The sequence below is a fragment of the Numida meleagris genome, chromosome 3 (assembly GCF_002078875.1).
Source record: "Numida meleagris isolate 19003 breed g44 Domestic line chromosome 3, NumMel1.0, whole genome shotgun sequence".
NCBI classification, from domain to species: domain Eukaryota; kingdom Metazoa; phylum Chordata; class Aves; order Galliformes; family Numididae; genus Numida; species Numida meleagris.
In genome coordinates this window covers 48,987,177-49,003,695 of record NC_034411.1, presented here as the reverse complement: position 1 = coordinate 49,003,695, position 16,519 = coordinate 48,987,177, and the positions used below count along the sequence as shown (strand labels likewise).

Below are 16,519 nucleotides of genomic sequence, written 5' to 3'. Positions count from 1 at the left end.
ACCTCATCGCTCTCTATAACTACCTGAAGGGAGGTTGTAGTGAGCTGGGGGTCAGCCTCTTCTCTCTTGTAACTAGTGACAGGACGAGGGGGAATGGCTTCAAGTTGCGCCAGGGGAGATTTAGGCTGGACATTAGGAAACACTACTTCTCTGAAAGAGTGGTCAGGTGCTGGAACGGGCTGCCCAGGGAGGTGGTAGAGTCACCGTCCCTGGAGGTGTTCAAGAAACGTTTAGATATAGCGTTGGGAGACATAGTTTAGTGGGGTTGTTGGTGGTAGGTGGATGGTTGGACTAGGTGATCTTGTAGGTCTTTTCCAACCTAGCTAATTCTATGATTCTATGATTCTATGAGTCTTCCACTTCGGAATTTTCTTTTGATTCAAGGAAATTATTTATTGCTCACCAAAGGTCATGGTAGTTTGGGAGATCATCTGTCAACTACAGTAAAGATAAGACAGCTTTTATAGGAATAATGGGATAGAAGACACGGGAACTTTATGCCATATTTGGTTTGTTGAATTGATTGAATGTTCAGGTTTTCCCCAAATTCTGAAGAAGTTATTTTTATAGAAACAGATTACTAAGTCAAAAGTAGCAGTAGTATGTTTTTAAAAATGCAGTTACCATCAGTCTCACATGAGCTGGAACCAATTATAGAAACAAGAGAAATTTTACTTCAAGTTCCAAATATAACCTAGAATTCTATTTGCAGAGTTTCCCAGGAGGCTGAAAAGATACTTAAAAAAAAGTTCAATAAATGGAAAGGTACTTGAACATGCATTTGATAAATTATTTAATGAAGTGTCTAGCAGTTTGAAGTGTTATAAAAGTCAGATGCACAGCAATATACAAAAGGATCTGATACAGAAGGAATAAAATATTGCCTCTTTGGTAAAAGAAGAATGACATTCATGGTAGCCTTGCATTAGGCTTTTCTGGGACAGGGAGTGAGTTAGACTTATACTTATGGAAATAGCCAGCACAAAAACAGAAACAGTAAATGAAGAACACTCTGGATTCATTTAATCAACAGTTACAAATCTTGGTTTCAGTAAATCAACCCAGTTGAGAATCAGAGAAATACCATTTCTCAATGTATATATATATTGGCTGCATTAAAATGATAAAATAAAATTTGCTCGGTTTGCTCCCTTCCCATTAATGCAGGCTATTGACCCACTTTCATTTAGTTAAACATCAGTTTACCTGTTGAAACGGTAGATATCCCGTATGTTTCCAAACAGGGCTGATCGCTCTTCAGTCCCCAGGGACAGTTTGGATTGGTCAGTGATACAATCGAGGTAATCCTACAAGAGAAATGAGAAGGACCCATTTAGACATTTCCTCCTTTTCTAAATCAGTAAATGGAGTTACCTCTTATTGTACAAGATGAGTTCCTTCGTATCAGTTTCACATTATTCTTACAGTAAACCTTTTAGTAGCCTCTCTGTGAACAGTCATTCTATTATGAGAGGTAACAGTACTTACTTGTTCACTGAAACCAAGAAAATAACAAAAGACTGAATGCTAAGTTATAGTCCTTAGATTAGACAGCCAACATTTCTCTTGCTACTGATATACAAATGTATTCAGATTTCTTTCACAGTGATGGCTTAAGTGATCATTTAACTGGCTCAAAACCAAAAAAATGTACACATAAGAAATGAAGAATTGAGTCTTAGTAACAGAAAACCTGTATAATCAAGAACAGTAAGCATGGAAGAAACATGGGCTCAGAAAAGTAACCACTAAGAAATTTTTTTTTTTAACTATAGTTGAAAAAGCAATGCATGTTTTGTAGAGGACAGAGGATCTCATTGTATATGTATACATGGAACTTAACCACGTGTATGGATACACTGCAAATTACATTGTTATATACAGTTAGTAAATATATGCTTTTACATTTATAAGAGTGTCTTGTGATTTTAACTCAATAGGTACAAGAGGGCTAGATAAAGATCAGGTCAACACTGTTCTAGCAGAACAACTTTCCTGTATCTTCCCTCATTTTGATAAGACATCAGCTCCCGGAGCATCACCTTTCATCCCATTGCTGCTACAGTGTTAAAATTTCCTCAGATACGAGCAAAAAAAAACCATTGGGTTTTTCAACTAACTTCAGCTCATAAACCAAGAAACCCAATGTGCTGCCACATTCATGAAGAAATTCTGCTGGAGAAAGGAAAACAATAAAGGAAAAGTGAAAACAGCTGAAACAATGTGAAATAAAAATAAATAAAATCCCCTAGCCTGGGATCAGACAATGTAGTGTGGCAACCTACCAAAAGCAACATAACATTCCACTGAACTGCAAGGAAGAAACCCTGCAAAATGTCAACTAGACCATGAAAGTTTCTAAGATGGAACTGTGTGCAGAGTCATAAAGAAAAAAATATTGCAGAACACATACACTGGACACGTTTTGTTCTCTGTAAATCCAATGAAGTTAAAGAGTTTGGATCAGCCATTGATCTGGCCATTGGATTTTCGACACCTGTATAAGGAAAGTTATGAATTCAAGTCTCCAGCACATATTCTGTGCAAATGAGATGGAGTCAGCAGAGTCACAAGTCCTAATCCTACCACTCAGCAATCCACATTTGATATTTGCTTACTTCTAATTCAGTCTACCTCTCATCACCACCAAAAAGTCCCAGAAAGCCATTTCATCTCTTCTCTCACGGACATCTGTACTCCACACTCTTTCAGGCTTGTAGTCCAGGCCTGTGCTTGAAATACACTTGTGCAGTAAGTCATTGGAAAAGCATCCCTGCAGCTGCCTGAATTTTTGGTTGTCTTTTTACTTACACTCAGAAGCTGCAAATGAGTAAAATGAGGCAGACGGGATTGCAGCATGTAGTACATTAGGTCAAATGCAGAAGTAGGTAACAGATTCAGGGTTACCCCAGTGATAGCAATAAATAACTTTTTTCTGCCCACTAATAACAAATCCACATCTAGCAGCAAAGAACGGAAAAGCTGCAGTGAGGCTGTGATCATCTGAAAGCATTTGAGCACTGCAGGGCACTGGGGCATCGTGAGCTGGTGTGATTTAGGGTTTTGCAGAGGAATGGAAATCTCACAATAAGTAATTCCATATAGTCTGTTTATTAGATGAAAAGGAATTCCTCATTCATTTGAATAGATGGTGCTTGGGTTTCCTCAAAGCAATAAATAGTCCAGAGTTATTTCTTTTCCAGTATCGTGGACAGTTTTATAAGCACGATCTTTTGTGCTCCTTTCGTCCTCTCATCCCAGTTTTTCTCCACATACATATATTCTTCTCAATCTTCTCTTACTTATAAATAAGGAACCAGGCACTTTCTAATGCTTCTGCCAAGAAAAAGCCTGCAGGTGCTTTGGCTGTTCTCCAGTGCTCCATGAGCATGTGCCAGGATCAGGTTATATCGCGCACCCACACCCTGCACTCCCTGCTGCGAAAAGTTCCCCAGGACTGCATCTCAGGCCCCTTCTCCTCCTGGCATCAGAACAGAGACAAACTGGAAATGAATGGTTGAGCTTTTGCTTGCTTAGAGCAAAAGGAACCAGCTATTTGTTAAATATGCTTGGGATTCAGAGGTACCTTATATCTCACTCATACTGTTAGGGAATCACTCAGGTTCAGGGGACTGCTTTCATGTTTTAACTTTCCAATTGTGCTAATGTCACTGACTTGAGGCTTGAACAACAATCTGATGGTTACAGTCACACTGCTGAAGGTGCAAGCAGATGCTGGGGCTAGGCCCAAACAACCCGCGTACAGCAGTCCCGGCAGCAGGCCGGCAGGCCGCCATGCATGTGTGGGGCAGGATGCTGGCTGCTCTTCACAAGGCAGCCCGACACATTCCAGCATGGTGCGGCAGCATGTGGCTTACACTGACACAGCGAGTGGGTTATATGGCTTTATAGAGTGTATGTGCTGTCATAAAAGCTTCATGAACTCATCCAGGAAACTGAAGCACTATCGGCATACAGCCCCTCTGCAAGGACGCCAATGGGAGATCAAAGCTAGCCAGCCATAGGGTTTTTCCTAATTATTTGTTAGTAAACGGTACTTTGCCCCCATGGTAGTCACTGCAACCTCCTGCAGCGTATCAACAGCTGTTATCATCTGAAGCCATAATGAAAGGTCTGGAGCTATGAGATAACAGGGCAGGCTGCAGCTGTAATGACACGGTGCAGAAATCAATGAAATTTATCGGAACAGATCACTGGGTTTATTCGCTTTATTTGCTCCTTGTCATCATCTACGGAGCCTCTGTCAGCACTGAATGATTTGTTTATAACCTTTGTCTTTGCCAGCATTTTACTGCCTCTCTGCAGTTACAGCAAAACATTTAACTTACTTTATAGGAGAAACAAAAATAAATGCCAGTCTCCTTACATTGATTTATGGAGCAAGGTTTGCTCTAATAGCATTGCACAATTTTTCCACCCTATTTCCTGAATCTCTCCAAAAACTAGAAGAGTCTTGCCAGACAGCTCTGCCTCCCTTGCTGAGTTTGACACTCTCCCTATTTGTCTTTCATCACACCGAATCTATCAGGAAGAATTTCTGCTAGAAGCTTCACATCTGACAACCACCTCCTCCTCCTTAATCACCCAAGGAAGAGCTCCAGAAGAACAAAATGATGACAACACTAACCTTAAAGGATAAAACAACAATCGTACTAATTGGAAATGAGAGAAAACTCTCGGGAACCAAATGAGCAAAAATTTCTTCACGGATTAAATTATTTTTTCCGTGACCAAAGTTCAGAAAACAAATGCAAACCTATGTGGAACATTTTCATCTTGACGCCCAGATTTTCCCTTGAAAACAGGTCTACACTTAGCTCTAAAACAAAATACAAACTGAACAATAAGTCAGAGAATAACATGGTAATGTTAATGTTACATCTTAAAATTAGTAATGTTAATGGTAGTGTTAAAAACTGAGGTAAAAGCCACATTACCTCGCAAAATATTTTTCTGCCCTGCAAGAGACATATATACTATGGAAGTTTCTAGTACTTCTATGAAGCAGAACTCTGCATATATTGAAATCAAAGATAAGCAAAATTGTCTGAAGAGTAGTACTGTTGCATACACACCTTTACCAAGGGGCACACACACAAAACACTGAATATTTAAATAAATAACAAAAAAAAAAAAAAGGAAAAAAAAAAAAAGAAAAAGAAACATGTACCTATCAAAACTCCAGCAGAATCTTGTGCTGCAGGAAGAGAAGGAACATGCAATAAAAACATCAATTTGGACCTAAATCCAGGGAGTGCAGTAACACCAGCCCCCATTTTCAGGTATTTCCAAGGTTTGTAATAACAGTAAGGCAACTAGATGCTATATCAAACCTGTGGGCATGTACTTGCCTCGACTGCCCTCTACCCAGCACAGGTGCGAATGGTACAGATCAGATGGTCTGACACAAAAGCAGCCACTGATGTGTTCCAGTAGCCTGGGCTGCCTATGAAATGTTCTCACACTGCTTTGAGGAAAAGGCTGCAGGCTAGAAAGAAAACATGCCACTAACTGGATCCTGTCTGTAGCATGCTAGCTAAAGCCACACTTAACCACACCACAGCTGAAGCCAAGACAACAATGGGCAATTGCACAACAGAGTAATTGCTGTAATGTGCACCGTGCTGCCCGTTACAAAGGTAATCATAATCTGTAGCAGCACCCCTTTTGCCTGTTTTTTTTCTATTCCTTTCTATAATGTTCTTCATTTACATATTCATCTGAAATATACAACAGCACTATCTGAATGCATTATAGGGGGAGAAGAATAGTATACTATCCGCAACAGATCTTCCCAATTACTGAAAGCACAGCTGTAACCTGCAAAATGAAGGTGCAGTTGCAAACAATACATAAGTGCCTTCTTGACCTGGTTCCTTCGGCTATATCTGGCTAAAGACTCAGAAATTTAAATCAAAGCCATCTCCTTGTAATATAAACGCCTTTTGTCAAGTTTTCTAATTAAAACACACACATAATTATCGTTACTACAATTCCCTTCAGTGATGGAAGAAGACAAGTCCATCATTTTAGTGTAGGTCTCACAATCTGCACAGCAATTTACTCAAACACCTCTGTAGTAAAACTTATAATGCAGCAAAAATTCACACATTTCTGACTACTTTCTCCTATTCAATTTGTCTTCCATAGTCTGCCTCTTTATTCTCTGTAAAGAGTCATACTGATCACATATCTGTAAGGCTGCTTCATTTTGACTGAACTCATTCCTCTCTTCTATGAGCGCAAATGCTTGCTCAGTTGCTCTCCCAACCTTTGCCATTTTAAGCCCTCATCAGACAGCCTGACATGCTCCTACTTGGAAAACAGAAACTCATACCCATCAAGATAATTAGTGCCTTTAACCTCCTGCTTCAAGAGTTCCTCTGCAGGAGAAGCAGAAGCAGCTGTGCTTCAATAGATGGTCAGTATGGATTCAACTAAGAAAGGAGTAACTTTTCAAATGGTTTTTCCTGTGTCAGTGAGAATTTGGTAGCCGTCACCAAGTATCTCCATCTCGCATGAGTAACACAGCCATTATCTTAGGCTGTATGCAGCACAGTCATGCTGCTGCACAGCAGGCTAATACAGCTGAAGACTTACATTTTTCTAATAAGAATACTTTTAACTGTAGGTGCAGTTTGAGTGATGAAAAAAAATAACCCACAACAAAAAAACCAGAGCTTTATTTAATTTCTGCTCCAGACATTGCCAGTAAATCAAACTTAAAAAAAAATGCTTGCAATGTCCCCTACATAGCTTCTCTACATGCAAAACTATAATTCAAGAAAGAAGGAAATTTCTGTGAGCATGTCTTTCCAATTTCTACTGTAAGTGGAAAGTGCAGATTTTATTTATTTGTATTATTCTGTTTTTTATGGACATCTGAAGCTTGAAAATCCTCACATGGGCCAAAGCATGAACAGGTTCTGTACCCCTCCCACTCCCCTTTTCCATTCCTTTCACATTTCCCACTACCTTGAACATAAATCTCCACTTGACAGTGCCAGCAGAGAAAGCCCTGCCCCTGTTGGGAAATTCAGCTCCTCGAGAGCTTGCCTGTGGGCTCACACACAGCCACCTGCATTCTGGCAGTGTCCTAACCCTGCCGTCATGGGAGAAGGGTTAGGAGAATACATGCCAGCAAGTCTCTGAAAAGGAGTGGTCGAAGTAACTCCCATGTTTTATACAATGTTTGTGGCCTCTTTCCTTTCCTATTTCCAGGCAGAGCAGCAGTCTCTGAAGTGTCAGGATGCTGCCTTGCTGACATCAGTCCTTGCTCCAAGCACCACGTGGATGGAGGTGGTGGAGGGAGCTGTATAAGCTCACCTTTGTTTATGGCCTGCTTCCTCTCCGCAGCCGGTTTGCACAGACAGTCGGCTCCTAACATACAGGTTACAGCAGTGAAGCCCGCATCATGATCCAGTAAGATGATACCCCACTGACTGCATGCAGAAAGGGCAAAGATTGATGGTGAGAGAGCACTCATCAGAACATGATATGAAGAAAGACTAAAAATAGAGAAGCACATTTCAGTTTTCTTTCCACTGTTTAACATAGCAGAGTAACGTGATCACAACAGACTTTTCCATACATTTTCCACAGTTAGGCGTCTGCAGAATCCAATGCTTGCAGAATATTGCATCAGCTTAATTTCCCTCTACAGAATAAAAGAAGAGTAATTTTTTTCATGTAGCTGTTCTCAAGCAAGTGACAGATTTTCTACAACCAACATGACTCCCTCACTCACGTTATAGATGTTACAACACTGCCACGTTTACAGATACTAGGGAATGGAAATAATGACATCTTGTAGGCCCTATTGACTTCTCCTGCATGCATAGAAAGCAACAGAGGGAGTATATGTCAGCCAAAATTAGCAGTGAGGAATTTCTGAGTCCTAACACTATGACTTGCACCTCTAAAATATGCTCGCTCTTTGGTTTAGATGTCATTGAGCAGTTGTGCCTGTGTGGAGCACAAGCATGCACGAGGCAGTATACAAGTCTGAAAACTTCTAGAGCATATCAATGTCAACAACACGGCAATCAGAAGATCTAGTTGCAAGACCTCAAGGACAGACTGCTTTCATGGATTTTTCTTCCTTAGCAGAAGTGAATTTTTGCTTGAATGAAATACAATCATTGTTTAGTAATGTTCCCCTGTTCAACTGTAGGTATTTCATGCCAAAATTTCCCACCCTAAAAAGACACCCTGGAAGGCAGGCTGTCAATTAAATCAAGGTGTAATTTGATAGAGGTACACTAAAAGCACTCAGAATACAAAACTGAGATTCATGGATCATGCACAGACAAGTCCCCTAAATCGTCCATCATCTGTAAAGATGATATGGGTAAGCCACTGAGAACAGAAACTCACATGTAATGCCACTTATACTCTTCAGCACACTAACTTATTGAAGTTGTAACCCATTGATTAAAACTACATTCCATGTTTATCTTCAGATATCAGCCAGCATCGACTGATAAATCACAGCTACAGGAATTTTGCCCAGAAGCTGGTACTGAGAATTGCTACTCAGAGGTACAATAAGATGTAAATTCAGAGAGCAGATGGAGATTATGGGACAATAATAAATGCTATCAGTAATTAACTAACATGTCATTGAAGAGCAAAGTGAGGCCCCCATCTAACTGGTTTCCTAAAGATAAGAGGAAACACAGAAGAAATAAACTACAATAATGAGGATACCTAAATGAAAACATTAACCAGCAATTAGGACATCAAACACTTTGGGGTCACTAGGCAGATGAAGTAAGTACTCTACAAATTTCTATATCTAAGGCTACAACTGAGGAATGACATCAGAATAAATCCTCAGCAGCATTCAATAACCTAGTGCTCTTTTTCAAAAGATATCATCTAAAATGTGTAATAATTATTAATTCTAAAAAAAAATTAATGCATCTCAAAGTTCTTCAAGATATCTACATTAATTCTCACAACAGGGCTTACTTAGACTGACTATAACTTTATTAAGTCAGAATCAAGCAAAGCATAGAAATTTTGTAAGGCACATTTGGTCTTTGAATGTCCAAGCCACCCAAGAAAGTAACCTGAATGCTTGTGGACTATTGTCCTGTTACACGCACTTTCCCCAGTTCGTACGGTAAACGAATGTTATCATTTTTTAAGGAGATCTTGATATGCTTGCAAATTAAATGAGACATTTCAGAAGAGAAATGTTAATTTTAAAACTCAAGAAGGGAAACTGTATATGCTTGTTTATCAAAGAATGAAAATGCAAAGCCATCAGAGAAAATGTGCACACATCCTAAACACACATTTATCCTAACCTTGTTAACAACATAATTCCCACACTTAGGGATGGATTTTGTCAGTAACAAACAATTAAATGGAAGGTAATAGCAGTGGGTGGACTGCAACTGAAAATTTAAGACAGTATCTTACTTGCAAAATCGTCTTCTCATGAAGCCACAAAAAATTGTGGCCAGTGACACTCCTTAGTGCATGGAACTGGTGAAAGGGAAAAGAGAGAGAGTGCTGTGTAGTTTGTTAAGATTTCAAGTTTAAAGAGCATGGATTAGTAGAAGAACAGATTCCACTGACAAGTAATATTTAATAATGATGGTATAACAAATTAAAAAGTGGTCAAATATTTTAATGGACCAGAAGAAAAATGGCAATAATAAGTAATTAAGATTCCAGAAACTCTAGTCTGAGTGCAGACTTAGTAATTTGTTTCAATTTAAGATATCACTTCCAAATTTTTGAATTTCTTTACAGAAAGCCCAACCTTTCTGGAAAAAAAAGCATCATCTTATCAAAGCATTTAAATATATACTGAAAATGGTGTGGTTTAAGCAGTGCTTCCTCTCCCATGCCTCTCAGCTCTGACCTACTCCTCCTGGTTGTACTACCCAACCTCCTCAGACTTGCTTGCCCAGAGATGCTGTGCTGCTTTGCAGAGCTCCTCATCACTGCCAGCGAGCAAATGGCAACTGTAGGGCAGAGGTTAACTTTCTAAATTACAAAAGGGATCTACTCATGCCATGTAAGAGTAACACAACCTCACACTCCAGCCTCAGTATAGCTATAAGAATGAAGTTTCGCACTCAGGATCCTTTGCAGACCACCCGCACTCCTAAACCATGCATTTCCTATGTAACTACACCTTCTCCTTACCTTCCCCCTCCAAAAGGAAAACAATAGAATTTTCCAGAACAGGAAATTAACTTTCCCCATTTAACCTATACTCATTTGCATTTAGACAGCATGTAGGAGGCTACAGATAGCAGTCAAGTGACGTACCCACTGCTGCAAGAGAAGGACTACAATAAAAGTTGCAGGGGCTTTTCAGCAATTCTTCAGCTCACTGATACAGCAGCACCTATCTCTGCTGCTCATCTTCCACCCAGAACCTAGAAAAGACTAATTGTCTTTACAGACACTTCTTTTATTACCACAGCATAACTCACTCTTTTGCACTGACCTACAACAAACACAGTTACAGCTATGCATTCGTTTTGTCATGATGCACGTAGTCCCAGCTATACACAGAAGGTCTGTCCCAAAAAGTTTCTATGGTCTCGGTGTAAGTTCAGAGCTGGATGCAAAGTTCAGATGCAGAAAACACGGGGCAATGCTGATGTTTTATCTAATGTCTTTCAAATACTCAGGAGAGTGCTGAATAAAGAACGTTCATGAATATTACTAAAATTACTAGCAGAAATAAGACTGAGTAATGATAATGCAGCTAAGAAAAAAACATACATCCATATATACAATCATGGCTTTGCATATTTTGTATGATGTTAGGACACAAACACCTCCCTGCTCCAGTGACAACATAAGCAGTTCATTTTCACCACATAAGTGGTTAGTTAGGTTACTCTGGTTGTTCCCAACTCCATGTTCCTACTTTACAACTATCAAACATCTTTTTTCCAAAGCCCAGAATCATTACCACGTGCCCCCCCAAAAAACAGGTTTCAGGTTTGGTTTTGCTTTTTTGTTTGTTTGTTTGTTTTCTTTTCAGGGTATGTATGATGCCACAAACATAGCTGGCAAAATATTTTTGTTCAAGATCTTGGAGTTTCAGAAACAACTTCATCTAAAACTATTTAAGATATAAACATGAACAATTATTTGCATATTTCCATCACCTTGGGTTGCTTTAGGATGGCACACATTCAGGAAGCAAGAAGGCCATTGGGAAAACTGGATAGTCCTACTGCCTCAGACGAGAGAAGTCTGATTAACTATTTCTCCAGGGTAGCCAGAACAGCTGTTTACATCTGGTTGGTAACATATCCACTGTTCCTACTATGTATTTCTTCTTTCAGTAGTCTCCAGAGGGGAAAAAAGTCTTGATTTGCAAACAGCAAATTCAGAATCAAAACAAAACATTGAAGTTTTGCAATACAGCTGGATAAACATTAATGACTTAAAGAAGGCCTTTTAGATATGTATCAATATTGTCAAGCACAACTTGGTTTCTTTCAGCTATCACATCTCAAACTTTCCTGGCTTTGAAGCCCTGCTGTCCCTGAGGAGGTCAATCAGAATTTGACACAGATCTTCCTTCATGGATGAAATACAAGCAGTGAGAAAGTTCATTGGCTCAGATGGATATGAAATATTAATCACAGTTAAAAATATCAGTCTCATTATTAGAATGTTTGCTTTGCAGGTAATTTAAATTGCTCATCCAAATTTTCTTACAGCATTAAGGACCAATGCCTAGTCAGAAAGAATGGCATAGGTGCTAAGCAAAAGTGAATCTGCATTTAAATTAAAGCCATAGCAAGACTAATTTCAAAGGAAAAAGAATCTCATACCGAACATTACTACTTTGCTTTAACTCTAAACTGAATGTATTTTTTTTTCTTCAAGGGACAGGCTCTGCAACTGATCCCACTAAGAAGGAGAGCCTTTCTCATAGTCATCATTCATAGATGATGAAATTAAAGTAAACTGCTTAAAAATAATCACCTACATTCTCCCTTTTGTGATGGAGATTAAAGACAAACAGATGAGGCATGCTAGCAATCTTCATCAGACAGGCAGACTTCTGAAACTGCAGTGCTTATACATAAAATTGAATAATAGAATCAGCAAGATTGGAAAAGACCTCCAAGATCATCTAGTCCAATCTTTCAAAATACCACCAATATTTCCCAACTAAACCACATCTCTTAGTACATCTAAATGTTCCTTGAACACCTCCAGGGACGGTTACCTCACCATCTCCCTGGGCAGCCCATTCTAGTGCCTGACCACTCTTTTGGAGAAGAAATTGTTTCTAATATCATAGAATAGACCTCTAAAGTCATCCAGTCCAACCATCTACCTGTCACCAATATTTCCCACTAAACCATCTTCCTTAGTACAACATCTGAATGTTTCTTCAACACCTCCAAGGTCAGTGACTCCACCAGCTCCCTGGGCAGCCCATTCCAGTACCTGACCACTCTTTCAAGGAACTATTATTTCCTAACGTTCAATCTGAATCTCCCTTGGCACAATGTGAGGCCATTCCTTCTTGTCCTATTGCTAGTTACATGGGAGAAGAAGCCAACCCCCAACTCACCACAATCTCCCTTCAGGCAGTCATAGAGAGTGATAAAGTCACCCCTGAGCCTCCTCTTCTACAGACTAAACAATTCCAGCTCCCTCAGCCACTCCCTATATGACTTGTGCTCCAGGATCCTCATGCTCCAGGGTCTCAGTGTCTTTCTTGAAGTGAGGGTCCCAAAAGCAAACACAGTACTCAAGGTGCAGCCTCACTGATGCTGAGTACAGGGCACTTCCCAGCTCCTGCTAGCAACACTATTTCTGACACAAGCCAGGATGCCATTGGTCTTCTTGGCCACCTGGGCACACTGCTGACCCATGTTTAGCCAAGTGTCAACCAACACCCCCAGGTCCATTTCCTCCACACAGTCTTCCAGCCACTCTGCCTCAAGCCTGTATCGTTGCCTGGGATTGTTGTGGCCGCAGCGAAGTATATTGTTCCTCTGCTTTACAATCACTGACTAATTGTGAGATCACACATCATTGTTTCCTACAATGTGTGAAACAAAAATGATCAACAATTCACAATGCTATCATTACTGCCTGCTAATTACAGCAGTGCCATAAAACTCAGGTTGCTTATATTCAAGGGACCAGTATATCTTCTCACATCACAGTTACTTTCTCAATAGTCTTCAATAAACTTTCCACTGAAGTGCTCTGAAATTTCTCACCTAAAAATGTCAGAAAAGACAGTGCTGCTAACAACAATCTTTTCTTTTTTTTTGTGGGTGCCAGAACTCTGTACTGCAAAACAAAGGTACTCTCCCAATAATATCTTCACATGCAAGTGACATTAGTAATCCAAAGGTACTGTCCTCAGGCATGTAAGTCAGCAGCCATAGAGAGGTTTCAAAGAGAGACTTTAAGTATAATGTGAGAACAAATATTTGCAGCTTCGTCATCTACATCATGCTTCCAACTAAAGAGAAACTAATTTTCTCTTAGTGCACAACAACACAATGCACAAGCAGCAGTGCTTCTACTGACACTATCAAGAAGTAGCACAGTGCAATCTTCAGAGCTGTGGGTTTAACTAATTGCCTAAAATGTAGGAAGAAACATACTCTAAATGCAGAGACAGGAAACTTAGAACAATAAAATTTCAATACTGACTTCCTCCCAGAAGAGCCTCCCTTAATCACTGGTGCCACAATACTGTCTACAGCAAACATCCAATATTAATCCTTGCCAGGCTTCTCCTTGTCACATGAAAGGGACATAACTTTGTCAGACTTGCTCACCTTGAACCTTTCCATGCCAGAAGTCTGTCTCCTTGCTGAGTTGTTTCAGGAGATATCAGAAAGAGCATTCTCCCAGGACTTTTTCAGAAAGAACTGAAAACACACTTTTCTGCTCACATTGAAAAATGTTGGTGACTCTTCTGCTCCAAGAAGCACTCCTAGGCTGACTAGCAGGGGCATGAAACATTCGCTTGCACCTCTAGGAGGTTCTGCAGCAGATTGGAGCATAATGGAGACTTTGTTCAGAGAGCATGATTTTTGCTGCCATTGTACAAACCTCTCCATAGTTGAATGTATACAAGGGTGAGGAGTGAAACCTCTCAAATTCACATTTTCACAATAGGAAATACTAGCAAATGTCCTTTGCCTGTTTCAGTTCCATTCTCCCTAGGTCTTAACCCGCAACTGCCATTGTACAATGCTACAAGCCACATCTATTTCTGCTCCTCTGAAGAAAGACCAGGAAAAGATTGTTTCTATATCTCAGTGATCCTCTTCAAACTATATGTGTCATGAAGAAGTATGGTATGCAGTTCCAGGACAAAGGAGACACAACAAAGTCCTACAGAAAGTTAAGAAGGAGAAACAGGAACGAAGCTTGATGGACCCTGGGAGGTGGAGACTGAATGTCAGCAGAGTTTAAATGGCAGAAAAATTAGGAATGGTGATGAAGGTGAAGCCAGAAGAACAGAAAAACCGAGTGAAAAGCTGAGCTTTTCTTAGAGGAGAACTACGCTAGATCTGGCGAAAAAGACTATGGCAAACTATTTGAGTATGTCTTCAGTCAAAGCAAGAGGACTGTAGGGAGAGATCTGGAGCCAGAAAAGACTGAGAACACTGAAAACAGAAAGATCAACGAGTGATAAGTCACATGAGGAAATGAGACAATATGGACTGACTGGGGACAAGAAAGAGATTACTAAGAAAAGACTGATGACAGATGACTGGGAAGACTGCAGGCAGAAGACTGCAGAGGAGAACGGGATTTTTTGAGTAAAAAGGCTTGGCTGAGTCTTCAGTTTAAAAAAAAGAAAGCGGGGGGAGACAGGACAAAAAGTATGGAGAGGAGATAACATAGGGAGAGAAGACAGAAGAGGGACTTGAACTGGTCTAGTAGGGATGGTTTAAAAATATGTCACGTCTTCAGTGAAAGGGTATGGAAACTCATACACATGAAAGAAGATTCCCAGACTTCAGATGCAGTTCAAGATTCCTGAAGATTAACCTCCATTTGTATCAGTTTCGCAATACACAAACAAAGCTTCATTCTCCTCTAGTTACAGGTTTGTACAAATGCCAGCAATATTTTAATGGCATTATTTTAATGATATGAGTTCTTATATCAAATAGCTGAGGTTTGTGCAATGGACCTAGGTGTTCTCAACATGCTCATACCACTGTGAGAGTAAATTGCCATGTATAGCCATTTTCTACAGCTAAAAGCATTTGTACAAATCATGAATATGGGCTTCTAACTTCTACCAACCACAAGAACAAAATACCAAGTTTTATTATAAACTCAGGGTAATCTTTTTACTCAAGAAAAAAAGAATTTGCTTGAGTAAGTGACTCTAAATGAAGTTTATGTATATTCTAACTGAACAGCTATTTGTAAGGCTTGGTCCTGAAGAGGAGAGAGTCTGTGGGTTTTGCCCTGACCAGTACACCTGTCAGCATGACATAAGCAGGAAGTCAAAGTATCCAATTTCTCTTCGTAAACTTGTCCAAAACATGCTTCAAGCTGTACTAATTCAAAATTTTAATTACTCTTAACAGATTGTCAGATAAAATAGACCAAACAATGGAAAAGTTTGGTCTATCCTTATTACAATGCTTGCCTGTGCAAGAATCACAGCAGCATTCCTGAAAACAATAATAATTCAACTGTTTCTCCAGGTCACACACAAAATGGTTGTACTGGCTAGAAAAACAGTTGTTTTTAAGCATAGGGAGCCCAGAATGTGTCTGTACAGCCTCCTCTTGCCCACTGTAAATCAATGAAATACTTCAGTTAGAAGAAAGCTGGAGAACCTCAGTGGATCTCCAGCATCAAATAAAGATCATATTAGCAATGCCTTATGAAGTTGATTTCTACATCAATCTGATAATTTTGGTACTGTTAAGAACAAAGGCCATCTGGATATTCAATAGCCAATTTAAGTTTATGCCTTTTTAATTTGCTTTAACAACATTGGGTCAATGAAATCATCCAGAGGGTTGAAATTCTGTTTTCTCCCAGTCGCTCTGTAGTCTTCGTGGTGAACGCGCTAACCCTACATGTTGTAAGGATTTACACAAGCTGAGAAGATGCTTCCTAAAATGCTACACTAGGCTAAGTCTTAACAAATGAACTTGGATTCTAGTACTATGCATCTTATCCTACATGCAATTTCATACAATCCGTGTTAATGAAACTTTTGTATACACATGTATATGACTAACCCTAGAAACCACTTCCAGGCTTATGAAGGACACAGAGGTAATCAGGGGGTAGCCAGTATGAATTCATCACGGGGAAGTCATGTTTGACAACCCTGATATCCTTCTATAATGAAAAGACTGGCTTGGGAGATGAGGCGAGATCAGTATTCATTGTCTACCTTGACTTCAGGGGGGTTTTCAACACCATCTCCCATTACGTCCTCTCAGACAAGCTGTTGATACATGAGTAGACAGTGAGATGGATTGAAAATTGAGTC

At 39.8% G+C, this 16,519-nt stretch overlaps 1 protein-coding gene across 6 annotated transcripts in view; it reads right to left on the bottom strand.

The window, feature by feature from the left end:
* The window catches only part of PLEKHG1 (pleckstrin homology and RhoGEF domain containing G1), a 135,447-nt gene that overhangs the window by 33,245 nt on the left and 85,683 nt on the right, over window positions 1-16,519 (bottom strand). For all 6 annotated transcript variants that reach the window (XM_021390175.1, XM_021390176.1, XM_021390174.1 and 3 more), the window contains one exon: window positions 1,207-1,307. In XM_021390175.1, coding sequence (XP_021245850.1) covers window positions 1,207-1,307 — 101 coding nt within the window. The remainder of the gene's footprint in view (window positions 1-1,206; window positions 1,308-16,519) is intronic.